At 37.2% G+C, this 24,245-nt stretch overlaps 9 protein-coding genes across 9 annotated transcripts; 5 read left to right on the top strand and 4 right to left on the bottom strand.

Moving 5' to 3' along the window:
- Positions 1-186: 186 nt before the first annotated feature.
- RPN5 (proteasome regulatory particle lid subunit RPN5) lies at positions 187-1,527 on the top strand (the record flags this gene model as incomplete). Its single annotated transcript, XM_003674286.1, has 1 exon — positions 187-1,527. One exon carries the CDS (start codon positions 187-189, stop codon positions 1,525-1,527), a length of 1,341 nt encoding a protein of 446 aa, XP_003674334.1.
- Positions 1,528-1,748: 221 nt separating this feature from the next.
- On the top strand, positions 1,749-3,266 carry LDB17 (Ldb17p; the record flags this gene model as incomplete). Its single annotated transcript, XM_003674285.1, has 1 exon — positions 1,749-3,266. The coding sequence occupies one exon, from the start codon at positions 1,749-1,751 to the stop codon at positions 3,264-3,266; it is 1,518 nt and encodes a 505-aa protein (XP_003674333.1).
- Positions 3,267-3,484: 218 nt separating this feature from the next.
- COP1 (coatomer subunit alpha) lies at positions 3,485-7,102 on the bottom strand (the record flags this gene model as incomplete). Its single annotated transcript, XM_003674284.1, has 1 exon — positions 3,485-7,102. One exon carries the CDS (start codon positions 7,100-7,102, stop codon positions 3,485-3,487), a length of 3,618 nt encoding a protein of 1,205 aa, XP_003674332.1.
- A 298-nt stretch (positions 7,103-7,400) lies between these two features.
- On the bottom strand, positions 7,401-8,483 carry NCAS0A13930 (uncharacterized protein; the record flags this gene model as incomplete). Its single annotated transcript, XM_003674283.1, has 1 exon — positions 7,401-8,483. One exon carries the CDS (start codon positions 8,481-8,483, stop codon positions 7,401-7,403), a length of 1,083 nt encoding a protein of 360 aa, XP_003674331.1.
- A 572-nt stretch (positions 8,484-9,055) lies between these two features.
- Positions 9,056-10,642, top strand: CCT4 (chaperonin-containing T-complex subunit CCT4; the record flags this gene model as incomplete). Its single annotated transcript, XM_003674282.1, has 1 exon — positions 9,056-10,642. One exon carries the CDS (start codon positions 9,056-9,058, stop codon positions 10,640-10,642), a length of 1,587 nt encoding a protein of 528 aa, XP_003674330.1.
- A 509-nt stretch (positions 10,643-11,151) lies between these two features.
- BPL1 (biotin--[acetyl-CoA-carboxylase] ligase BPL1) lies at positions 11,152-13,221 on the top strand (the record flags this gene model as incomplete). Its single annotated transcript, XM_003674281.1, has 1 exon — positions 11,152-13,221. The coding sequence occupies one exon, from the start codon at positions 11,152-11,154 to the stop codon at positions 13,219-13,221; it is 2,070 nt and encodes a 689-aa protein (XP_003674329.1).
- A 308-nt stretch (positions 13,222-13,529) lies between these two features.
- RPO21 (DNA-directed RNA polymerase II subunit RPB1) lies at positions 13,530-18,680 on the bottom strand (the record flags this gene model as incomplete). Its single annotated transcript, XM_003674280.1, has 1 exon — positions 13,530-18,680. The coding sequence occupies one exon, from the start codon at positions 18,678-18,680 to the stop codon at positions 13,530-13,532; it is 5,151 nt and encodes a 1,716-aa protein (XP_003674328.1).
- Positions 18,681-19,472: 792 nt separating this feature from the next.
- SCM3 (Scm3p) lies at positions 19,473-20,144 on the bottom strand (the record flags this gene model as incomplete). Its single annotated transcript, XM_003674279.1, has 1 exon — positions 19,473-20,144. The coding sequence occupies one exon, from the start codon at positions 20,142-20,144 to the stop codon at positions 19,473-19,475; it is 672 nt and encodes a 223-aa protein (XP_003674327.1).
- A 1,106-nt stretch (positions 20,145-21,250) lies between these two features.
- RGT2 (glucose sensor) lies at positions 21,251-23,647 on the top strand (the record flags this gene model as incomplete). Its single annotated transcript, XM_003674278.1, has 1 exon — positions 21,251-23,647. The coding sequence occupies one exon, from the start codon at positions 21,251-21,253 to the stop codon at positions 23,645-23,647; it is 2,397 nt and encodes a 798-aa protein (XP_003674326.1).
- Between the last annotated feature and the right edge of the window lie 598 nt (positions 23,648-24,245).

Genomic DNA, 24,245 nt, shown 5'->3' with positions numbered 1-24,245 from the left:
GTATATGTTCAGCTAGTATATGCCAAATCTTGTAAGCTCATCGCAGAAAATTTTTCATTTTCAAAAGTGTGAACGGGTAACCCACTTTTCATTATTAACAACTAAATTTCGGTGGCAAAATAAATTTATTGAATTAAGGATTTTAGAGGTTAATCGTCAAATCAGCAAGGAGAAGCCATTGCAAATATGTCCAGAGACGCTCCTATAAAAGCTGAAAAGGATTATTCTGAACTCTTAAAGGATGATATCCCAAAAATTGAGAGTTTAGCCCAAAATGACGTCTCAGCCGCTCTCGATCAATTACTAGTGTGGGAAAAGAAAACTAGACAAGCTGCTGACTTGGTTTCTTCGAAGGAGGTGTTAGGAAAGATTGTGGAGGTTTTATGTTTGCAGGGGAAGTGGACGGAGTTGGATGAGCAATTGACCTTGTTAGCCAAAAAGCATGGGCAATTAAAACTTTCCATTCAATATATGGTGCAAAGAATAATATTTTATTTACAAGAGACTGAAGGGAAGTTGGATTTAGATACAAAGATAAAGACTATTGAAACTATTAGAACTGTCACAGAGAATAAAATTTTTGTAGAGGTTGAAAGGGCTAGGGTAACAAGAACTTTGGCACATATTAGAAAGGATCAAGGTAAAATTGATGAAGCCTGTGATATTCTTTGTGAACTACAAGTGGAGACGTATGGATCCATGGAAATGTCTGAGGAGATTGAATTTATCTTAGAACAAATGGAACTGAGTATCTTGAAGGGAGATTATTCTCAAGCCACTGTTTTGTCCAGAAAGATCTTAAAGAAGACATTTAAAAATGAAAAATATGAGACTTTGAAGCTCGAATATTACCAACTATTAATCAAAATTGGATTGCATAAGGGAGAGTATTTGGAGATTGCTCAATATTATCAAGAAATTTACCAGAGTGATTCGGTGAAAAGTGATGAAACAAAATGGAAGAATGCATTGTCACATTTTGTATACTTCTTGATACTTTCACCTTATGGGAACTTACAAAATGATTTGATTCATAAAGTTCAACAGGACAATAACTTGAAAAAGTTGGAAGTACAAGAATCTATGGTGAAATTATTTACAACCCAAGAATTAATGAGATGGCCAATTGTTAAGGATACATATGAACCTACCCTAAGTCAGGATGATGTTGCTTTTGGTGGTGAGAACAGTAGTCACCACTGGGCTGAGTTGAAGAAGAGGGTCATCGAACACAACTTAAGAGTCATATCTCAATACTATTCCAGAATTACCCTCGCCAGATTGGATGAACTATTAGATTTAAATGAATCTGAGACAGAAACTTTTATCAGTGATTTAGTGAATCAAGGCGTCATATATGCAAAAGTGAATAGACCTGAAAAGATTGTCAATTTTGAAAAGAAGAAGAATTCCAGTGAATTGTTGAATGAATGGTCTTCTAATGTAGATCAATTATTGGAAAACATTGAAACTATAGGCCACCTAATCACTAAGGAAGAGATCATGCATGGTTTAAAAACTAAATAAATAAACGTACTAGTGTACTAATAATGAATATCAATATTTTATATGCAGTTGTTACGTAATGTCAACATTAATCTGTGACTCCGAATTTCTCAAACTATGCAAAAATTGAAAAGCACACATGTTGTCAAGAAAGAGTGAATCGTTGCTTCTATTCTTGGCAATTGGACACCAACTATACTTCTATTCAACACAATTCCCCTCCATATATTCATGATTTTTCTATGATACTCGACCCAGCTGCCAAACCACTCGAACCGACCCATAACAGTGATGAAATTGTTCAATTCTGGAACTCCATGGAGGAGACTGTAAAACTTTCTGATGACAAGTGTAAAGAGGAATCCAAAGTGAATTCAGCTTTAGTTACTTATTTGAAAATGGCAACAGATTCGTACAAGGAATTCATAAGAATCGACCAAGATCTATATCGAATGGCGTTGACCCTCACAGAATCAAATTTGTTTAAGCTACAGAAGAAATTTTGTCTCAGTAAATTGTTGTCATTGTTAAACATTGACTTACTTGAAATGAATATGAAATTCCTTATCTCATACATATTATTATGTGAATCAAAGAAGAATATACATTCATTGGAGATCATGATTGATTTTCAAGGGTTTAACGTATTTTACAATAACCTTTATACAGAATTCGCATATTTGAATAAATATGGTGAAGATAAGGGATTCACCCAAGAACAATTAACCAACCCAGTATTAAATGAACTGAATGATATTGATGCAGAAATTGTGGATGAAATGCATCAAATATCCACCGTTCTAATGGACCTATTATTCCAAATTTTCAAATTTTGTAAATGTAATATTACTGCTCTCCAATTGATAGACGATTTCTTTGTGTATTTTATGATGTCTTCTATGAGATCAGATGTAACCACTGATCTTTTCAATAATGCTCAGTTCAAGTTGATACTCGTTCTAAATGAACAATATATGATGTTTGCGAGAAAGTACGAGATTGAAAATAAAATATTTAAATACTTGATTAATGGTACCATATCAAAAAAATTTACCGAATTATTACTATTGACATTCAATAGAAGTGAAGATGTATCCATTAAAATAATGATGTGCAAGGTTTTGTATCTAATATTAACAACTACTGAAGATGGGATTGCCATGAATTTCTTTTATTTGAATGATTTGCATGTTTTTGTTGATGTCATGCTAAGGGAACTTCAAGACATATCGGAGAATGAAGAGGTATTGAGAAATACTTTCTTAAGAGTTCTTCTACCCTTATTGAAGAATACAGAATTGTCAAAGACTCAATATAGAAGAGCCGATATAGTTAAACTACTGCGGTATTTGACAGACTTTGATAATATTTGCACTGATGGAACGGTGCTTCATGAACACAAAAATACAGTGACATTAGCATTTAAGTGCCTTACTCAAGTAGATTGGTTATCATACACTCCATCTGAAGAGGATCCGGATCTCCCAGCAAGTAGAGCTTCCAGTATTAGCATTGTTGGAATGTCATTAACTGAGGCCGAATCTAAACCTAAACCTAACTCACATAACTATTCCAATAATGAATATTTAACATTACCAATTGATGGACATTTGCGTGTTAATAAAAGTTTTAGTGTATCAGCTGAATCATTAGGAACAAGAAAAGCAAAGCCACCTCCTCCGCCTCCCCCAGCTAGAAAAGCAATTTCTCAATCTAGAAATAATGTTACATCTTATATTATGGGGATCAGACCGAACTAAAATTAATAGCTTTCTTTCAAGGTTGACTAGGTTACATAGACGTTACCTGTGATTGTTATGTACCTTATCAGCACAATTCGTAAAATAGAATGTATTGCTTGTATATCTGTAATCTTGTCTAAAATATTAAAAGCTTTTAGAACAAAACAAATTCTTTCATTTATGTACATTAATTTAAATTCGGATATATCCTTTTATAACATATATATCTAAGTATTTCATAGACGTATTCTCAAACCTGATGCAGATGCACCCACTTTTGAAATACCCGCGATCTTGTCGATTGTATCCTTTTCAGAGCTATGGTATTTAGCTCCTGTTAGCGGATCTGTCACACTTGGAGAATCTTTGTAAATTGGGGTATAGGTAGCTGCACAAATAGAGAACTTAGCATATGGGTCGAAATCCAGCTCAATAGCATCATGAGCAATGGAGTCGGCTCTGTCCTTGATCTTACGGGCTTGATCAGCACGTGGACCACTTGTCGTGATTTTTAGGAATTCCCCAGCAAAATAAGAAGCCTGTACGTAGTTCTTGTGCTTGAAATTTTGAGACATGGCCACTTGTAGAGCATTAGTACGATGAGCAGGTGATAACTTCGCCGTGGTAAAGTATGCAGCTAACTCTAGATTACGTTTAACATCTTCAGTTGCAAGCGAACGACGCTTTAGTTCAATAGATAGACCGAGAATGTATTCTCTAGCCGTTAATAAAGCGTTACGAGCAGCTTCCTCCTCAGTATCATTTCCCAAGGCACTTAGTACAACGTAATAAATGACTTCACGGAAGGATTCAATAGCTAATTCCAATTTGTTTGCCTTGAAGTGCTTAAACCCATCATTTAGCTTTTCAGTAATAACTTCTGTAACTCTAATGAAAGGTAGTGCATCTGAGTCTTCCAGTTCTGGGTTCAAACGAATGTACCCGACCAATGGTGGAAGCTCATTAGGGGTTGCAGATAAGTACGTCCTACAACTCTCGTATATTTCAATGAAATATTTTCTTAAAGGTTCGAATTCAACAATACCCACTTGTTTGTTCAAAGCTTGAGCCGCCGCCTCAAATGCACCAGAAGCGACTAAAACAGCTGGTAATTTGGAATTCTTGACCCACTTGGACACCTCAGTTCCTTCAGCTGCAAGCGTTTCCTCTTTTTCTGGAGCTTCAGTTTCTCCTTCTTCTTCAGGAATATCAAGATCTTCATTTTCTAAGTTCCAGGCGTCTGCAACTTCCTCTTCCTCTTCTTCTTCCTCTTCGCTTTCTTGATCCATAAATTCACCTTCAGCGCTCATAGAAGTAGCTGCTGCTTCTGCTGAAGAAGGTTCCTCAATGTCAAGGTCTTCAATTTGACCCAAAACAGCCTTTTCGAAATAGGATAATTCAGCTTCTCTCAAAGGCCAATCTCCAAATGGTTCAGTTATCGCTGGGCTCTTGACAGAGTTAGATGGTTGTAAATGGTCTGGTAGGACTACATCTTGTTCATCTAATTCAGCTTGTTCCAAATAGGAAGCAGCAGTCTCATCATCTCCATTAGCCTTGGCAACAGCATAGGCTAATGACAACGAACCAGCTTCAGCAAAAATCTTTGCTCTTGACTCGGTAGAGTTACTGTAAATAGAATTCAAGATCATGCTTGGGACATCCTCACGATTCTCTGCAATTGTTCCCATCTTTTGTAATTTTGAACGATCACCTGTCAAAAGGTATAAGAATGACAATCTATCGAAAGAACTTTGAGTTTGATAAATTCTTTCCACTAAAGAAACGTTACCTTGTTCAAGAGCAGCCTTATTCAACCTCTCCCAAATTGCAGAACTGTTCAATTTCTTTGCTTCATCTAAAGCCACTTCTAGGTTACCATACTCTAGAGCTAAATCGAAACGAACTTGAGGGTCCTCAACAAATTGTAGAGCAATTTCAGGGTATCCAGATTTTTGTAAGTAAGAGATGATATTTTGGCCGACCAAATTAGAATTTTTGATAATACGTAAAACTTCTGGGAAATTTTTATTAGCCAATGCCTTCTTGAAACGATATTCAGTTGGATCGATGGTTAAGATTTCAACTTCACCTTCACGATTCAAAGCGTACAAGTATTGGCCTTGAACTTTAACAATATATAAAGCTTTCTCTAAGGTTTTAATAATACCTCTTTCACCATTTAAGAGAGCATATCTGATGTGGTTTAAAGTAGAATAAATAAAAACACCAGTTTCATCCCAAGCTGCACTCTTGATTCTAATTGTTTCATGCATGGAATTAATCATTTCTAGCTTTTTCGTTGCCATTGTGATGGTGTGTTTACTCATTAAAGCGACGTATTGATTATCTAACGACCAGGCAACATACTTGACGTTCTTGGCAGCTATTTCAGTTATGATCTTACCTTGTTGAATGTCACACAAGAGAACTTTCTTTGGTAATAGAATTAAGATATGGCCTGGACCAGCTTGAACGATATCCTTTACGGTATCGTCGATCTTAATTTTTTTGGTACACTTATTTTCTAAATTACGAACTTCAATTGTTTGAGTATCCTGAACATAAACAACAAATCTGTTACGAGCGACAAATAAAACAGATGAACCATCGTCTTCAAACTCAAGATGGACTGGAATTGCCCCAGTAGCTTCCTTTGGTAGGGTAGCGAGGGCAAAGGAGTTCTTACCAGTGTTGATCAGAAGAGAATTCTGAGATGGGTTGTAGGAGATGCTTCTAAATGCATCCCAAATACGACCACAAATTTTTAATGATGCAAATGGTAGTGATGCAACTTTCTTTTGGAAATCAAACATTTGTACGTGTTTCTCCTTATTAACAAAGATCAGTTGATTTTGATAAATGACGTTACATGGTCTTTCACGATCCAATTTGAATACCATAATACCTGCATCATGAGCAGCACCGAATAAGTTGATATTTGGATGGCTTGCAATTAACCAGAATCTGTCATTTTCTCTCTTAAATTGTTTCACAGGGATCCTCTTATCTAAATCCCAAATTCTCAAAGTCTTATCCTCACCGACAGAAAGGATGAATTTTTGTGTTGGATGGAATATAACACAGTCCACGTTATTAGTATGACCTCTGCAAGTATCTACCTCCCAAGCTTTAGTGGAATTATACTTCCATAATTTTACTTGACGATCATCACTACCTGATACAATCATTGGTAAAGTTGGATGGAAAGAAGCCCAATTAACACCTCTAGTATGACCTTCCAAAATAAATTTAACTACACAGTCACCAAACCCACCATCTAATAAATTCTGTTGAGCAGCCATTTGATCATCAAAAGTGGAAGTTCCAGGAGCAGAATGCTTCTTTCTTAAACCTGAAATATCCCAAACTCTAATCGTTTCATCCAAAGAGGCAGACACGACAAGATCATCGGTTGGGTGGAATTGAGCACACATGACGAAATGATTATGACCTGTTAAACAGGCAATTTCCTTCCTATTTTGCCAATTCCAGATTCTAATTGTTTGATCATCAGATGCAGAGATGATCCATGGTAATTCCTTATGAAAGAAGACAGTACGGATATAATCCAAATGGCCGTTTAATGTGTAAAGACACTTATTTGTCTCTAAAGACCAGACTTTGATGGTGTAATCATCACCACCAGAGACGAAGATTGGTTGAGTTGGATGAAAATCTACACTACGAACTGGACCTTCGTGATCTTCAAATCTGTGTAAAAGTGTTCCCATTCTATAATCCCATAACTGAATTGTAGATGAGAATAGAGCCACCAAAACCCATGGCCTTGAGGGATGGAAAGCAATCCCCTTAGCTCTGGTAGATTTGGACTCAAACTTTGTTAGCATCTTCATCTTGGCTGAGTTTTATTAGCGTACTTCAATTGTAATTTTAAAACAAAAGTATTGAACACTTCCTCAATTATGTAAGAATAGTTGTGGAAAGCGATGGATAGTTCAATTGAGTCACCAAACGACAGATGTGTATCTATCTATCTTGTTCCAGATTGAGGGTCTTGTTGTTTTCCATATCTTGTTTTAATTGATCACAATCCTTCTTTCTTCGCTGGCGTTTGCAAAACATCGCTTTGCACGTCGCCGCGACGTAATTTATGAATATAACTATATTATTATCGTTTAATTATCTATTTATTTACTCGGCTAGACGACATGTAGTTTCGTCGAACTGAATTAAGTTGTTTCTCTCGAGTAACTTCCCCTGAACTAGAATCAGAAGGTTGTATAGCATCGATAACACAGGTGTTTCCACACCGTTCTTCTTCGCAATTCTGATGGGATTTCCTAAAATTACTTCCAATTCCATCAATTGTCCCTTATCAACATCTACACACATGGATGGTCTAAACATCTTGTTCCTTGTAATGTTGGTGAAGAACTCAATGAATTGTTCATCCAGGACGATGCCTTCCGTGGCTGCAATCTTGACGATCTCTCTCATGGCAGGTATAAATATTTGAAATTCAGTACTACTATCATTCCCCTTTGAGAACTCTAAACAACGGGGTACATCCAATTGCACCAATGCAGTTGCTGTGTTAATGGCAGCATTGTACAGTAGTTTTTTCCATCTGTTGTATCTTACACGTTGATCAAATTCAACAAAATTAATTCCCTTATTATCATACAATTGGATGAATGCATGGGAAGCCTTAATGGCATCAGGATCAGATTGTAAAAATGGACCCACTGTAATGTGGTCCTTCCCTATTTGCTTGATGTTTCCTGATCCGATCTTGGTGGAACCAATGAATTGAATCCCTGAGAGAACCGTGTATTGGAATTGGTCTTTGGAGAAAGTCTCTATAATATCCTTTTCAATGTCGATACCGTTTTGAACCAAGAGGATGTTGGTAAACCATTTGTTGGACAGTGAGGAATTGGATTTTAAAATGGGTTCTAGAATGTGAGGTACAGTGGAATGTGGTGGCCCATCAGGGATGTTTTTGGTTGTGACTACAACGTAATTGAAAAACACCTTACTTTGAGAAGCTTCCTCTACGGATTTGTAAATTGCATGTGGTCTCCAATTATCAAATTTACCGTAATCGCAGGAATCAATTTGATAGCCTTGTTTTTGAACGTGGCCATAATCGGATCTGACGACAAGGGAGACATAGCATTCATTCTTCACGTACAGTGAAAGGGCTGTGATGACACCGACTCCACCTGCCCCAATCACGAGAACGTTTGGTTTATCTTGGGTGATTTGGTTCATTTCCTGTAATGTTAGCTTATTGTTGTTATCTCAACGAGAAGTAACAAGTATTCTTCGAGATGTGATTTTTTTAAGCACTTCTTCAACGTTTACTCAGCTAATTCGATACTACGTTCAAGCCTACTCTTGTTATAAATGGGGTCTCGTACGTGTTCAAGATTTGGCATGTATATATACATAACTCGTCTTAGCAGTGTACACTACTCATCTCAAGAAGAAGTAAGGAGGCAAAGGTCTTCCAAGTCTCAAATCACAGGCCCTCTCTCGGCAGTGAATTAAAACCACAAAGAACTAAGCATTCAACCAATGGTGCTAGATATTCATCCAGCACTATCCCACCAATTTCCGGTTTACCATACAGTTTTAAACGAATTGCAATGTCTTGTTATCACTTTCTTTATATACATATCCTTCAAATCGCGTTAGACGGTCCCAGGTTAATTTTTGCCACCAAATCTTGCAAAGTTATTTGTATAGAGAGAAAAAGATGGAATACAGAGAAGAATGGCCATTACTAGTCTTCCCTTGATAGATCGAATTGCCAGCTCACAAGAACAAGACTCCCTCCTCCAATGCCCCCAAAAGTTCCATCCAACGCCACCTTCAAAAATAAGGAAAAGCCTCAAGAGGTCCGTAAGGCAAACATTATCGCAGCTAGAGCAGTCTCAGACGCCATTCGTACCTCGTTAGGACCCAAAGGTATGGATAAGATGATCAAGACTGCTCGTGGAGAGATCATCATCTCCAATGACGGACACACTATTTTGAAACAGATGGCGATCTTACATCCCGTCGCTAAGATGCTGGTGGAGGTCTCTGCCGCACAAGACGCTGAAGCAGGTGATGGGACCACTTCTGTGGTCATTTTAACAGGTGCCCTCTTGGGTGCTGCTGATAGACTGTTGAATATGGGGATCCATCCTACCATTATCGCTGAATCGTTCCAGAGAGCCGCTAAGAGGTCCGTAGATATCTTGTTGGAAATGTCCCACAGAATATCTTTGAATGATAGAGAAGACTTGATTAGAGCCGCCACTACATCTTTGAGTTCTAAGATTGTTTCACAATATTCACAATTTTTGGCACCATTGGCTGTGGAATCAGTCTTAAGAATCGCCAATGAGGACTCTACTAATGTGGATTTGAATGATATTAGATTAATTAAGAAGGTCGGTGGGACCATCGATGACACTGAAATGATTGATGGTGTAGTGTTGACACAAACTGCTGTGAAGACTGCAGGTGGTCCAACTAGAAAGGAAAAGGCTAAGATTGCATTGATACAATTCCAAATTTCACCTCCAAAACCAGATACAGAAAATAACATTGTTGTTAGTGATTATAGACAAATGGATAGAATTTTGAAAGAAGAAAGAGCATACCTTTTAAACATTTGTAAAAAGATTAAGAAGGCTAAGTGTAACGTTTTATTGATTCAAAAATCTATATTAAGAGACGCCGTTAATGATTTAGCACTACATTTCCTATCGAAACTAAATATTATGGTGGTGAAGGATATTGAAAGAGAGGAGATTGAATTCTTATCCAAGAGTTTAGGTTGTAAACCAATCGCAGATCTAGAATTATTCACTGAAGATAGATTAGGTTCTGCTGATTTAGTAGAAGAAATTGATAGTGATGGTTCTAAAATTGTAAAATTGACAGGTATAAAGAGTAATAATGCTAAACCAACCGTTTCGGTCATTATTCGTGGTGCTAATAATATGATTCTTGATGAAACTGACCGTTCTCTACATGATGCTCTATGTGTCATTCGTTGTTTAGTTAAAGAAAGAGGTTTAATTGCAGGTGGTGGTGCGCCAGAAATTGAAGTGGCTCGTAGATTGACCAAAGAAGCGCGTGCAATGGAAGGTGTAGAATCATTCGTCTGGCAAGAATTCGCTAACGCCTTGGAGGTTATCCCAACCACTTTGGCCGAAAATGCTGGTTTAAATAGTATCAAAGTAGTGACCGAGTTACGTTCTCGCCATGAGAGTGGAGAATTGAACGATGGTATCTCTGTGAGAAGATCAGGTACAACAAATACATTCGATGAGCATATCCTACAACCAGTATTAGTGAGTACTAGTGCAATCACTTTGGCATCCGAATGTGTCAAATCCATTTTACGTATTGATGATATCACTTTCAGTCGTTAATCCAGCATTATACGATACCTTCTTATAAAAATAAAAGACGTCAACTCTCAATCCAAATGTACATTTACTTACATCTATATATTTATTATCTACTAATATTTGAAGAATAAATATCTAACTCCCACAGATACATCGAAACGTGAACATTCTATCAAGGTACGTAACCACGCCTGTATGGTTCATCATAATAGTCACAAAACGATAGTAACATCACTGTAGTATGTTGTTGTTCCATGATTGAATCTTGAGTCAACTTTCGATGACTGAGCGTCCGTCCGCATATTTCTTTGCCATATGGAAATTTATTCAAAATAGCACCTTCAGGAAACTTTAACGACCTCGAAGAGTACCTAAGCCAGTTAATCCGGTTCTATTAATTTGATACTGCTCATCCCTTCCCAAAAAACAGATATAAAAGAGCCCTGTTCTCAGTTTTTACTCTACCAATTTTAAGTCTTTCCTGTTACGTTTCATTCCTTTTCTTAAGTTCCAATAATTTCTTACCAATAATGAATGTTCTAGTGTATAACGGACCAGGAACAACACCTGGATCAGTGAAACATGTTGTTGAAACGTTAAGGCATTTCCTTGAACCATATTACGCTGTAAGTACAGTGACTGCCAAAACATTGGAGACGGAACCATGGTCTTCCAAGGCCTCAGCTGTGGTGTTTCCCGGAGGTGCTGATCTACCCTTTGTGAAAGAATGCAAGCCAATCATCCCATTATTGAAACAGTTCGTTTCAAAGCAAGGTGGAGTGTACATTGGGTTCTGTGCTGGTTCTTATTTTGGCTCTGGACGAGTGGAATTTGCCCAGGGGAATCCTGAAATGGAGGTTACTGGTAGCAGGGATTTAAAATTCTTTAAGGGAATAGCAAGAGGACCAGCATTTAATGGCTTCCAATATAATAGTGAACTTGGTGCAAGAGCAGCTAAGCTATCTTGCCTTGATGGATTGGAATTCTCAACTTATTACAATGGTGGCCCTGTTTTTGTAGATGCAGATCATTATGATAACGTGGAAGTATTGGCTAGATATATCGAACCATTAGATGTCTCATATACTGATTCCAAAGATCGTCTTAGTATTAAAGCTCCAGCCGCCACCATTTTATGTACTGTTGGGAAGGGAAAAGCATTGCTAGTCGGGGCACACCCTGAATTTATTCCTAAAATGTTAAAAAGATCTGATGATGCTAAATTTATCTCTGATGTTGTTAACAAATTGGAAACTCAAGAAGAAAGTAGGTTGAAATTTATGCATTTTATCTTAGCAAAAGCTGGCTTAACATGTAATACGAATTGGGAAATGAAACGAGAACCTGGTTTGACACCTATAATAGCCGCCACTGCTCCAGATAAAAATTATATATTAGAAGATTTTGAAAATAATATTGCTAAACATACTTCAAATATCGAAAATAAAGCTGACCATGTTGAATTCAAAGACCAAAATGATACATTTGACCTTTATCTTGGGCTGGATAAATACGAGCAAGCCAACGCTACATTGGTCGATAAAGACGTCATTGAAACTTCCAAACCAATAATACTGTCCAACAAGAATGAAACTTTCTCCTTACCCAAGGCGGCGATATCTTTTAATATTCAAAAATATTTTGATTTCTTGTCTCCAAATAATAGCATTGGTTCCTTCCTTCTATACGGTGAAGTCGTCACTTCCACAAGTAGCCTGTTAGATAATAATAAGACTATGTTAAGTTGCTTGCCTGAAAACACTGTTCTTCATGTTGGATCTGTTCAAGTTACTGGTCGTGGACGAAGTGGTAATTCATGGGTTAATCCTCGAGGTGTATGTGCTTCAACCGCCGCCATCTCATTGCCGCTCAAATCACCCAAAACAGGCGAGAGTATTTCTATTGTCTTCGTTCAGTATCTGTCTATGTTGGCATATTGCAAAGCCATTACATCCTATGCTCCTGGTTTCGAAGATTTACCAGTAAGAATAAAATGGCCAAATGATTTGTATGCTTTGAAACCTGATTACTATTACAATAAGAAAATGTCTCTTGTTGGAAAATCATTTGACCATACCCTGGTTCCATTAACAGATATTGAGCCTGCATATGTTAAAGTTGCGGGATTACTTGTGAATACAAACTTTATAAACAACAAATACTCGTTATTATTGGGATGTGGTCTAAATTTAACAAATGATGAACCAACGACCTCTTTGAAGAAATGGGTTGACATATTGAACTCAGAACGTTTGGGGCTTGGTTTGGCATGCATTCCACGGATCGAAGTGGAAGTTTTACTTGCAAAATATATGAACTACTTACAAATTTTATTAGAGACTTTCATTAATTATGGTGCTTCCACTATACTTCCAGAATATTATAAATATTGGTTACACAGTGATCAAATTGTTACACTAACAACATTAGGTAACGCCCGAGCAAAAATTTTGGGGATTACAAATGATTATGGCTTATTAATAGCGAAGGAGTTGATGTCTGGAAGTGATTCTTGCTTTACGGGTAATGTATATCATTTACAACCTGATGGAAATACCTTCGATATTTTCAAAGGTTTAATAGCGAAAAAGGCCACTTAGTTATCTGTTTAGTTATAATATATAAGCTCGATATAAATAAGGAGACTGAAATTTTTTCAAACCTTTAAAAGAGTATGTTACTATTCTATATTGGCTGAACCACTCACAGTTTTTCATTCTCCATAACAAATGTGTAGAATGATTTGTTTTTCTATAGTTTTTTATTAACTTTAAACATTTTAAATGAATACGTAAAAATATATGGATTGTTATGTCCACTACAAATACATCTGTGTACCTGTAAGTCTCTAACATAGGGTTATGATACAATTATTATGGTGGGAAAATAGGATCTCAGATATCTAAAATTATGAAGAATCTTCGTTCTTATTCTTATCTTTCTTCTCCTCTTCGTTGGGTGAGTTAGCAGGTGATCCTGGACTGTAGTTACCAGCATTGGGAGAGTATGAAGGAGAAGTAGGGCTGTATGTGGGTGAAGTTGGAGAATAGGATGGAGAAGTTGGACTATAGCTTGGGGATGTGGGGGAATATGATGGTGATGTTGGGCTATAACTTGGCGAAGTAGGGCTATAACTTGGTGATGTTGGAGAATATGAAGGTGAAGTTGGTGAATAAGATGGAGAAGTTGGACTGTAGCTTGGAGATGTAGGGCTATAACTTGGAGAGGTTGGGGAATATGAAGGTGAGGTTGGTGAATACGATGGAGATGTAGGACTGTAGCTTGGAGATGTAGGAGAGTAGGAGGGTGATGTTGGACTATAACTTGGTGATGTTGGTGAGTATGATGGAGATGTTGGCGAGTATGATGGAGATGTAGGAGAATATGATGGAGATGTTGGGCTATAGCTTGGGGATGTTGGCGAGTAGGCTGGAGATGTAGGAGAGAATCCAGGTGATGAAACATCACCAAACCCAGGCGATGATGGACCATCACCATAAGCACCGAATGGAGATGATACACCACCATATTCAGTAAATCCTCCATCCATGGCTTCAGTTGTACCCGAATCGACTAATGGTGAGAACATCATTTCATCCTTGACATCAATTTCAGTGTTAACCAACCCACTTTCATTACTATATGGAGTAGCACCACCATCCTGTTCGTCTTCTAGCTCCGTTATCTTTTGCTCTGGCATGTACTTCACTAGAGACTCTTCATCAATCATGACATCAAACGCACCTGTACCAATAGGAGCCATTTGGCCCAATAGCACATTTTCAGAGACACCACGACAATCATCCAATTCAGCCGATGCACCTGCTTCGAATAGAATTTCAACAGTTTCTTCAAAAGAACATCTCATCAACGCACCTGTCGAAGCTCTGTTAAAACCATGACGAGTAACAGAAGTTAGTCCACCTTGAGTTGTCATGACGTCAACCAATAATGCCATGTGACGGTAATTAACGTACGAACCATCAGATGCAATGACGTTATAGACTTCTCTGTATAGGGCCGCACGACCAGCTTCAATACCAAGAACCTCCATGATATCTATGAAAGAGTTTGTGTATATTCTTGTAGCATCAATGCCCGGAACAGTCATAACTTCCGATAAATTGACACCATCAGTTTCTAACACCCATTCTGGTACCTTCTCATATTCACCAGTAGCACTAGGTACTTTACGGTCATATTTCATCATAACCACACGTTCAATGTTTTCAACACCACGTAGTGTAATATTTTCAAGCATGGTGTTTTCGATCTTCTTCAACATATGATCTTCTTCGGCTTCAGTTTCGGCATCCAACGACTTCGGACGAACAACACGACAACGAATAATTAATTTCTCAGCATTATCTTCAGACCAGATAACGAACAAATCATTCTTAAAGGTTTCTTTTATTCTTTCACCAACTTGACCCATAGTTAAATCTTTATCGTTCATGGCGGCACGATCTAATTCTAAACGCAATAACCATGGAGATTGTCTATCTAACGATTGCTCCGTTTCATCATCCATTAACGAGAAATGTAATTGAATAATTTCATCATCTTCAGGAATGACTGTAGAACGTGGATCAGGATCGTAGTAAATTTCAGATGCAACAGTAATACTCTTCAAAGTGGTATGTTCGATAGCAGATCTGATAAACTTTGCCTTCTCTTGGTCAGATGAATAACCATCCTTTAAATAAACTGTCAAGGATGGAGTTTTCATATTTTTAGCAACGTTTAAAATTTCCTTTAAACGAGGAACACCGGAAGTAACTTTTTTAGAAGCCACACCAGCAAAATGGAAAGTATTCAATGTCATTTGTGTTGCAGGTTCCCCGATGGATTGCGCAGCTAAAACACCAACCATTTCACCAGGATGAACGACGGACCGTAAAAATTGTGATTCCACATTATTTAACACCCATTGGAAAGCTTGCTTCGTTAGTTTGTATTCTTGTAGAATTCTACGAGTGGCCAAACGCGAACGAACTAAACAACAAAATAGTGTAATAGCATCACTTTGAGCCTTTTCAATAATTTCACTCTTACCACGTAAAACTAGCAAATGCTCTTGTAATTCTTTGATACCAAATACTATATCACGGATCGTTAGATCTGATGGTTTTGAATGATCAATTCTGAAAGTTTGTTGTGCATTTTGGATGATACGTCTGATATTAACAGGAAGTGGCCAATTTGATTCACCGTCAACAAATATTTCTCTTAAAAATCTACGGTCCTCGACTAATTGTTTGTATTCTTCGTCCAAAAGAGCTTGTAATTTTAAGTCACCGGCAATTTCGGATCCAGATTCAAGTAATGTTGGGTCCAATGAATGTTCAGGGTTCAACAGATCAATTCTATATCTTCTCTCGAAGGCAACATCTGAGCCACCTATGGTGTCTAAAGTTTGCTTTTCGATATGAGCAGCATCAATACCATCTTCACCATATATGAATTGAATAACATTACCCAAAGAGTTTCTCGTTGTACCATCATAATGTACCATGATATCCTCCAGAGCTTTAACTAGACGACGTTGAATATAACCTGTTTCAGCTGTCTTCACAGCAGTATCGATAAGACCTTCACGACCACCCATAGCATGGAAGAAAAACTCTTGTGGTGTCAAACCTCTCAAGTAAGAATTCTCCACAAAACCCTTGGATTCTGGTGAGTAATCATCTTTAGAGAAATGGGGTAGGGTACGATCAACGAACCCAAACCCAATACGTTTACCTTCAACAGATTGTTGACCGACACAAGCAGACATTTGAGCAATATTAATAAAGGAACCCTTGGAACCAGCGCTAACCATCTGTTTCACATTATTTAGATCATTTAGATTAACTTCGGCTAAACGACCAGCTTTATCTCTTGCTTCATTTAGGAAACGAACAACGTTATCTTCAAAAGACTCACGAAGTGTCATACCATGCTTAGCCGTTAGTAAATTTGCTTGAGCTTCTTTGGTAACATCTTCAACCTTCTTCTTAGCTTCAGCGATAGTTTCAGTGATTTCCTTAATAGTTTGTCCATCGGCAATTGTATCACCAATACCTGTGGAAAACCCATTGTGTAGAAGCCAGAAATTGACAATTTTTTGAATATTACCAAATAATCTCGCGCAAATAGTAGGACCCTTTTCTCTTGTGACAACATGAATCAGCCCACCACTTGATGAACCAACTGTCTTCTTATCAACAACCCCAAATATGATTTGACCATCAATGACCAACATACCATTGTCTTTGGGTGATAATAAAGTTGTTCCTTCATCGAAACGTTGCAAATGAATACCCTTTGGAATGGCGGCAGATAAAACTTGTTTACCCGTCCATAATGGTTTTGGTTTCAGGACAGCTGGTGTTGGAATGACCCCATCCCAATCAGGAACCCAGTATAACATGTTTAACACTTGATCAAACTCAATAAAAGTATCTCTTAATGTAAGTTTACGAATCCCACATAAAGTATCTTGCACAATACCCATACAAGGTTTATTTGATTGAGCTGAAACAATTTGAAGTGGAACTGCGCATAACTGAGATAATTCTGCTCTTGTTTCTTCCGATTGTGGAACATGTAAATTCATTTCATCACCATCGAAATCCGCATTATATGGGGAAGTGACAGACAGATTTAATCTAAATGTAGAATATGGAATAACTTTGACTCTGTGAGCCATCATGGACATTTTATGTAAAGAAGGTTGACGGTTAAACAGAACAGGATCATCGTCCATAATATGACGTTCAACTTTCCAGCCATATTGTAGTTGTATATCACCCGCTCTTTTGCTATATCTTAAGTCAATACGATCCCCGTTGTCACGAATAACATATTTGGCACCAGGATGTTCATTAGGGCCATTACGGACTAGTTGTGTTAGACGATCAATATTATATGGAGTAACAACCTCCGGGTACGTAAGAGTCCTTGCGATAGATTTTGGTACACCAACTTGATCTAATTCTAGGTTAGGGTCACCTGAAATGACTGTTCTTGCAGAGAAATCAACACGCTTCCCCATCAAATTACCTCTAATACGACCTTCCTTACCCTTTAAACGAGCACGGATAGATTTAACCGGACGACCAGATTTTTGAAGAGCTTGTGGCTGACCTGCAATATCATTATCCATATATGTTGCAACATGAAATTGAAGCAGACTTTCGGCTTCTTCAATTGCGTGATGAGGGGCACCATTGTGTTCTAAAGTTTCTAAACTAATATTCGCCTTCAAAATATCAGCCAGTTTAAATGTTAAATCATCTTCACCTCTTTGAGATTCATTAAAGGAAATAGATGGACGAACAGGTGGTGGAGGCACTGGTAAGACACATAAGATCATCCATTCTGGACGAGCAAACTCTTCGCTAAATCCCATTCTTGTAGAATCTTCCGGTGAAATATGTTTGAAAATATTCAAAATCTCTTCAGTGCTTAAAACTCTTTGTTCAGGTTCATCACCATCGCTAGTATTTTTCTCTTTTTTCCAACTACCCACTAATTTCAAACCATCCTTACGGATAGAGGGTTGAGCATTACCACAACCACCTCTTGATATCAGTGTTGTTGGATCATCATCGGATGGAACATCTGTTTCACAAATCATTTTAGTTTTACATAAAGTCCACACAGCATTGAATCTTTTTTTAGAATCTTTAATGGCCATTGCTTGTCTCATCTGTTCATTATGTTCATCCAATAGTAACTTACCACAATGCATACAAACGGACTCACAAACTTTCTTAATCTTGGCGATGAACCCAACATGGAAAACAGGTTTAGCTAAATCAATATGACCAAAATGACCGGGACATTCGTTCATACCCTCTTGACAGGTTTGACATTTCAAATTACGATCAATGGAACCTAGTCTTGGATCATTTAGCCCACCGATTTTGGCTCTTGTTTGAGTTTCGTCCATTGTTTCTGGAAATCTAATCTTTGCTACACTAATCCCACGAACTTCTTCTGGGGAGAACAACCCAAACTGCACTTCCTTAACTGTACGTAGAGGAGCACTTGAATATTGTTCACTAACCATTCTTGTTTGAATTTATTAAAAGTCTTGATCTTTTTGTATTTTTTTTTTAAATTTATTATTATTAATATCAGTTACAGATAGAAAAAGGGGACAGAAGTACGGTTTTAATCTTTGAGTAGAATCTTTTGGAAATTATAATACCTAAGTCTTGGAAAAGTTATATTAAACGTTCGCTTTTCTCGTTTTTGGTGTGGTAAATTACTCAAATTCTTCAGTTTCGACACGTTTGAAAAATAACTGTGGATTTGGTATGCCGGTTCTAAAAGACAGAAGAAAACCTGGTGGAGGAAGAAAAGTAGTAGTATTGATTAGAAGTCCCCGCTAATTCCTGGAGGCAGTCTTAATCGGTTACAGGAGTCTTGTTTTGCAGGGTATAATGAGTTCTGACTTCAGTTGTTTATCTGCAGTCTTTCTTCTCCTTGCCACCGAAGATTATTCAAGAAAAAAAGGATGCCGTAATCCGCGATGAAATTTTGCAATTTGGGCGGGTAATAAAATATTCTATTTAGCCGCCAAACATCTATACGTTATGCTATATTACACATGTGCTGTAGTCTAGTTTAATAGGGAAAGTACACGATCTCCACTCTCAAATGATATGAGCTGATTCAACATTTGAGCAGGTTACATCATCTGTGGTTTTTAAGATGGAGAGATGGAGTTCAAGTTATCAAGCAATGTTGACAACGAGAGCTCTCGTACCGTTGCGCTTCATCCCGGATGAAATATGATTAACGCAATCATAGTATAATAATGCTTACAAGAATTCTTTCTTGTTAGGGTGTAATAAATTCACTCTCCGCTATTATTTTCCTCAAGGTCGCCCATATCATCTTCAATTCCCCTCTCTTCTTCACCTTGCCATATACTATATTCATCATCTAGTTCATCACCATCGTTGATATCTAGGATATCCTTTAAAGTACTTTTGTATCTCGTTTCTACAGTTTCGGTATTTGTATATTCATGATTTAAGCCTTTTATGTGACCATTATCTTCTATAATTTCTCCCGTTTGTAGATTTATTAGATCACCTTGATTCTTCATCGATTCATACTTATTAATGATGTTTGTCCATACTTCTTTCATGGTCTCATCAGCCTTCTTATGGCGTTCCATAACTTCATCATCGGTTAGTTTGGGAATCAAAACGTTCTCCCTGGATTTAATATAAATGATTCCATTCTTTCTGGTAAGAGATTCATTCTCATTGAAATAGTCATGTTGATCATCGTCCCTTAGGTCAAATCCTCCACCAACGCTAAGAATTCTCTTTCTTTCTTTCGTAATATGGTGTTTTCTCTTTTTCTTTTCCACTTTATCTTCCTTCTCCCTTGGTGGTGGCTTTATCAGTTTGGAAGGATTACCATATTGGAATTTAGGATCATCTAGTAATCCTCTAAGGGCACTGTGCAGGGATTTTAAAGCCAGGTTCTTGGATTTCTTTTTCTTTGATTGTTTCATCGAAACGGTATCGGGTTGGTTGAACTATTAAATGGGCGTTTTTGTAAGTTTAGTAGTTTAACGATTGTGTTGTGAAATGCATTATCTTCTGTATAGTCCTAGATTTTTCAAATTCCGTAAATATAATAATAATACGCGTCAGTGTTTTACGCAGTTGTTATACATTTTCGTGACAAGGACAACAATATCAAAGGTTTAACTAGCTTCTTTTCTTTAGTTAGGATTAACACAGTCTGTTTTTTCCCTAGAGACTATTCAGTCAACTTAATAAGACATAAGAGGCGCATTTTTAACAGAATGAATTTTTTCTACTAATACTATAAGGTGAAACAAAATTATATTAAAATATCATTTACATTCTTAGAACAAATATAAAGAAAAGAGTAATTACTACTTTCCTTTTTTATTTTATTGTTTTTTCCCAACCTTAAGTTTCAAAATAAATTTAAATTTTGAATTGGGATCAAAAAGGTGAAAATACTAGTTAAAAAATAAATAAAGTTCCTGATTTCTATATTGGTGTCTAATAATTTTTTTTAGTATCATCTTGTAGAGTACTAGTAGGTCAGCTCTGTTCAAGCATTTATATTGTACAATATTTTTTTTCGTGCCATTTTCTATAACTTTTCAATCGAGGGCTACAACTTTCTTTCTGCCTTCAAACCATTTTCAGGAATTCCCTTTGCAGCTAGTAAGATTAGCGTCTGCGTTGATAGAATATTTAGGTTGAGCAAAAATAAAAGTATTTCGAATTCCAAGTTTTTACAAGATTAGGCCCTCCAAGATATGTTGGAGTTTCTTGGTAAAATTTACTAAAGCAGTTAGATTAACTCTTCTTGGAGAAATTGAACAATGTCGAGTGAATTGTTAATGTAAACTTTGACTATAGTAGACAATACGCATGTGTCATAAAATTTAAAAATCTCGGGATTAGAAAATTCTTTCTCATCGCGGAATTGCAACAATCGCACTATATCTTACTTACATTGACATCTCAGTGACACCAAATGAGTTAGCAAAATATCTCATACGCTTATATTACACGCACCAGACTTCACACTGATACAAGAAAACCTTTATCCCATAGTATCGACAGCTAAGTGCTCATGAACGGAATCTTGGCCATGAAAGATGTACAGACCCATCAATACGATCATGAGAAAAATAACGAGAATCCGACACACCTAGTGAACAGAGGGATAAAACTCCGACAAGAACCCCAGAATGGATCTTCAGGATCATTATCAGACTTACAACAAACAACATTCCAATTTCAATATTCCAAAAATTTACAATCTTTACAAAATATGATGAGCTCTATCGACGATGCTACGCATGATGAAGAACACACATTTCGAATATCAAACACAATGGAATCATTGTCGGAGGATGTATCCCAAATCCTCATGGAACCACTTCCGATGAGGTCGAATGTGATGTCCTTTCTTGTTGGTGCATTCGTTGCTGTTGGTGGCTTTTTGTTTGGCTACGACACTGGGTTAATTAATAGTTTAACTGATATGGCATATGTTAAGTCGCATCTGGCACCGAACCATCATTTCTTTACAAATGAACAGATGTCCATTGTAGTTTCCTTCCTATCTTTAGGTACGTTTTTCGGTGCGTTGACGGCACCAGTTATTGCTGATTCATATGGGAGAAAGGCGACTATAATGTTTAGTACTGCAGTTATTTTCTCCATTGGTAATTCATTACAAGTTGCATCCTCAGGTTGGAAACTATTAATCATAGGTAGAGTCGTTTCAGGGCTAGGTATAGGATTAATATCGGCAGTGGTCCCATTATACCAGGCAGAAGCCGCCAAGAAAAACCTTAGAGGTGCAATTATTTCTACATATCAATGTGCCATTACGTTGGGGCTGCTAGTTTCGAGTGCTGTCTCTCAGGGTACACAACATATAAATAATCCTGCATCCTATCGAATACCTATTGGGCTACAATATGTCTGGTCAAGTTTCTTGGCTATAGGGATGATATTTTTACCAGAAAGCCCAAGATATTACGTTATGAAGGATGATATAGATAGGGCTGCTAAATCCTTATCATTCTTAAGAGGTGTTCCTATTCAAGATCCAAGATTACTCGAAGAACTTGTGGAAATAAAAGCAACTTATGACTACGAGGCATCATTCGGACCATCATCTATATGGGACTGTTTTAAATCAAGTGAAAATAGACCAAAGCAGGTGTTAAGAATGTTTACTGGTATTGCTATCCAAACCTTTCAACAATTTTCAGGCATTAACTTTATATTTTACTACGGAGTTACGTTTTTTAGTAAGACAGGTGTCAATAAAAGCTATATGGTGTCACTCATAACCTATGCGGTAAACGTTGCATTTAATATTCCAGGGATGTTTTTAGTGGAATATCTTGGTAGAAGGAAGATTCTATTATTTGGTGGTATAGTTGTGACTGCCTCGAATTTCGTAATCGCAGGTGTTGGTTGTCGAATGGATTCTGTCGTAGCTAATAAAGTTATGATTGCATTTATTTGCTTATTTATTGCGTCTTTTTCAGCTACATGGAGTGGAGCCGTTTGGGTTATATCTGCCGAACTCTACCCTTTAGGCGTTCGCTCAAAATGTACTGCTATATGTGCTGCTGCAAATTGGCTAGTAAATTTTATTTGTGCATTAATAACACCGTATATTGTTAATTCCGGTTCTGAATCGACTATGGGTGCCAACATATTTTTTATCTGGGGTTCTCTAAATGCTCTCGGTGTCGTTTGTGTTTTCTTTACTGTGTATGAGACAAGCGGATTGACCTTGGAGGAAATTGATGAACTTTATAGGGAATCAGCTAATTGTTTTGGATCAATCGCTTGGAACAAAAAGATCAGAGAAAGACCAGTAAATAGGCCACTTTTCAAATTTCCAAGTAGGACACCCTCACTGACACCATCTGTAACTTCTAACGTGAACTATGCTGCTAAAAATGAAGGTATTTCTAAAACCAGTTCAATTGAAAATGCAAATAATGTTGAAACCAGTTGTTCTACCTCAAGTCTCGATATGCTTACCCCAATTGATCCTACCGAGGTTCAGAATAATTATGTCGACCTTGGCAATGGTTTGGAGCTAAATGCATATAACAGAGGGCCACCATCTTTTCTTACAGCTTCAAGTGATGATGAAGAAGAAGATAATAATGACGAACCATACAGTGGAGGACGAGGGTCTTTTTCAACGAAGAGTAAAGAAAATAAATACATGGATAACGTCAATATATATATGGCGCAACTAATTGACAGCGCATCCAATACCAGTGCCAGCAATACCACTGACACGAGTTTACATTTACGACACTTGTCTTCCAACGTCAGTACAACCTCTAGATTTGCAGATGTTAACGAAGATTTAGAGTCTCACACAGATCAACACTCAACAACATTACCTATACACTTGTCCACCTTATCTCCTGATGAAGGACACACTTCAGAAACATCAAGCATCGATGCGTCATCTCTAAATATATAAAAGTCCTCTTTATATATTCATAAACACAATTATAGACAGAATACATTCTTATCTTCCATTGAATTTATTTATCTAATTAGCGACACCAATGTTCTCGCTTAACACGAAAGCGCGAGGAATTGAAACGTTGCAAGTTTCGTTGTCCTTGCATGTTAATATTCAAATAGTAAAGATCAGAGTAACCCAAGAACATTCCTTAATTTACAAACTTGAGGAAAGTCAACAAAGAAGGGATCCCTTAGCGTATGTACACCACTGTTTTGTAACTGCCTATTATTAAGGATATTTGAAAGCCCCTATAAAGTCGAACCCTTAGCCCGGAGTATTTATTGCACCTTGGTTATAAATTGACACCACAACAAAAGTTGAAAGTCAGACGAAGACTAAGAGTTTAGGTATTAATCCAAAAGTTATCAATTCGACTTTTATTAAGTGAAATGATCTTGGAATATTAGAAGCACTAAAAAATGGAAATAAAACTCCCTTAATCACCTCGGTTGTTTAATGGAGAAGTCTTCTTGAATAGAGGGAGGCCGGCGGAGGCACTATTATTCGACTAGTAATATGCCTTATTGATAGTACTTTCTGTTAATGATTT

Source organism: Naumovozyma castellii, chromosome 1 (assembly GCF_000237345.1).
Source record: "Naumovozyma castellii chromosome 1, complete genome".
NCBI classification, from domain to species: domain Eukaryota; kingdom Fungi; phylum Ascomycota; class Saccharomycetes; order Saccharomycetales; family Saccharomycetaceae; genus Naumovozyma; species Naumovozyma castellii.
The sequence above is the reverse complement of the archived record's forward strand: the minus strand, read 5'-3'. Positions and strand labels throughout refer to the sequence as shown.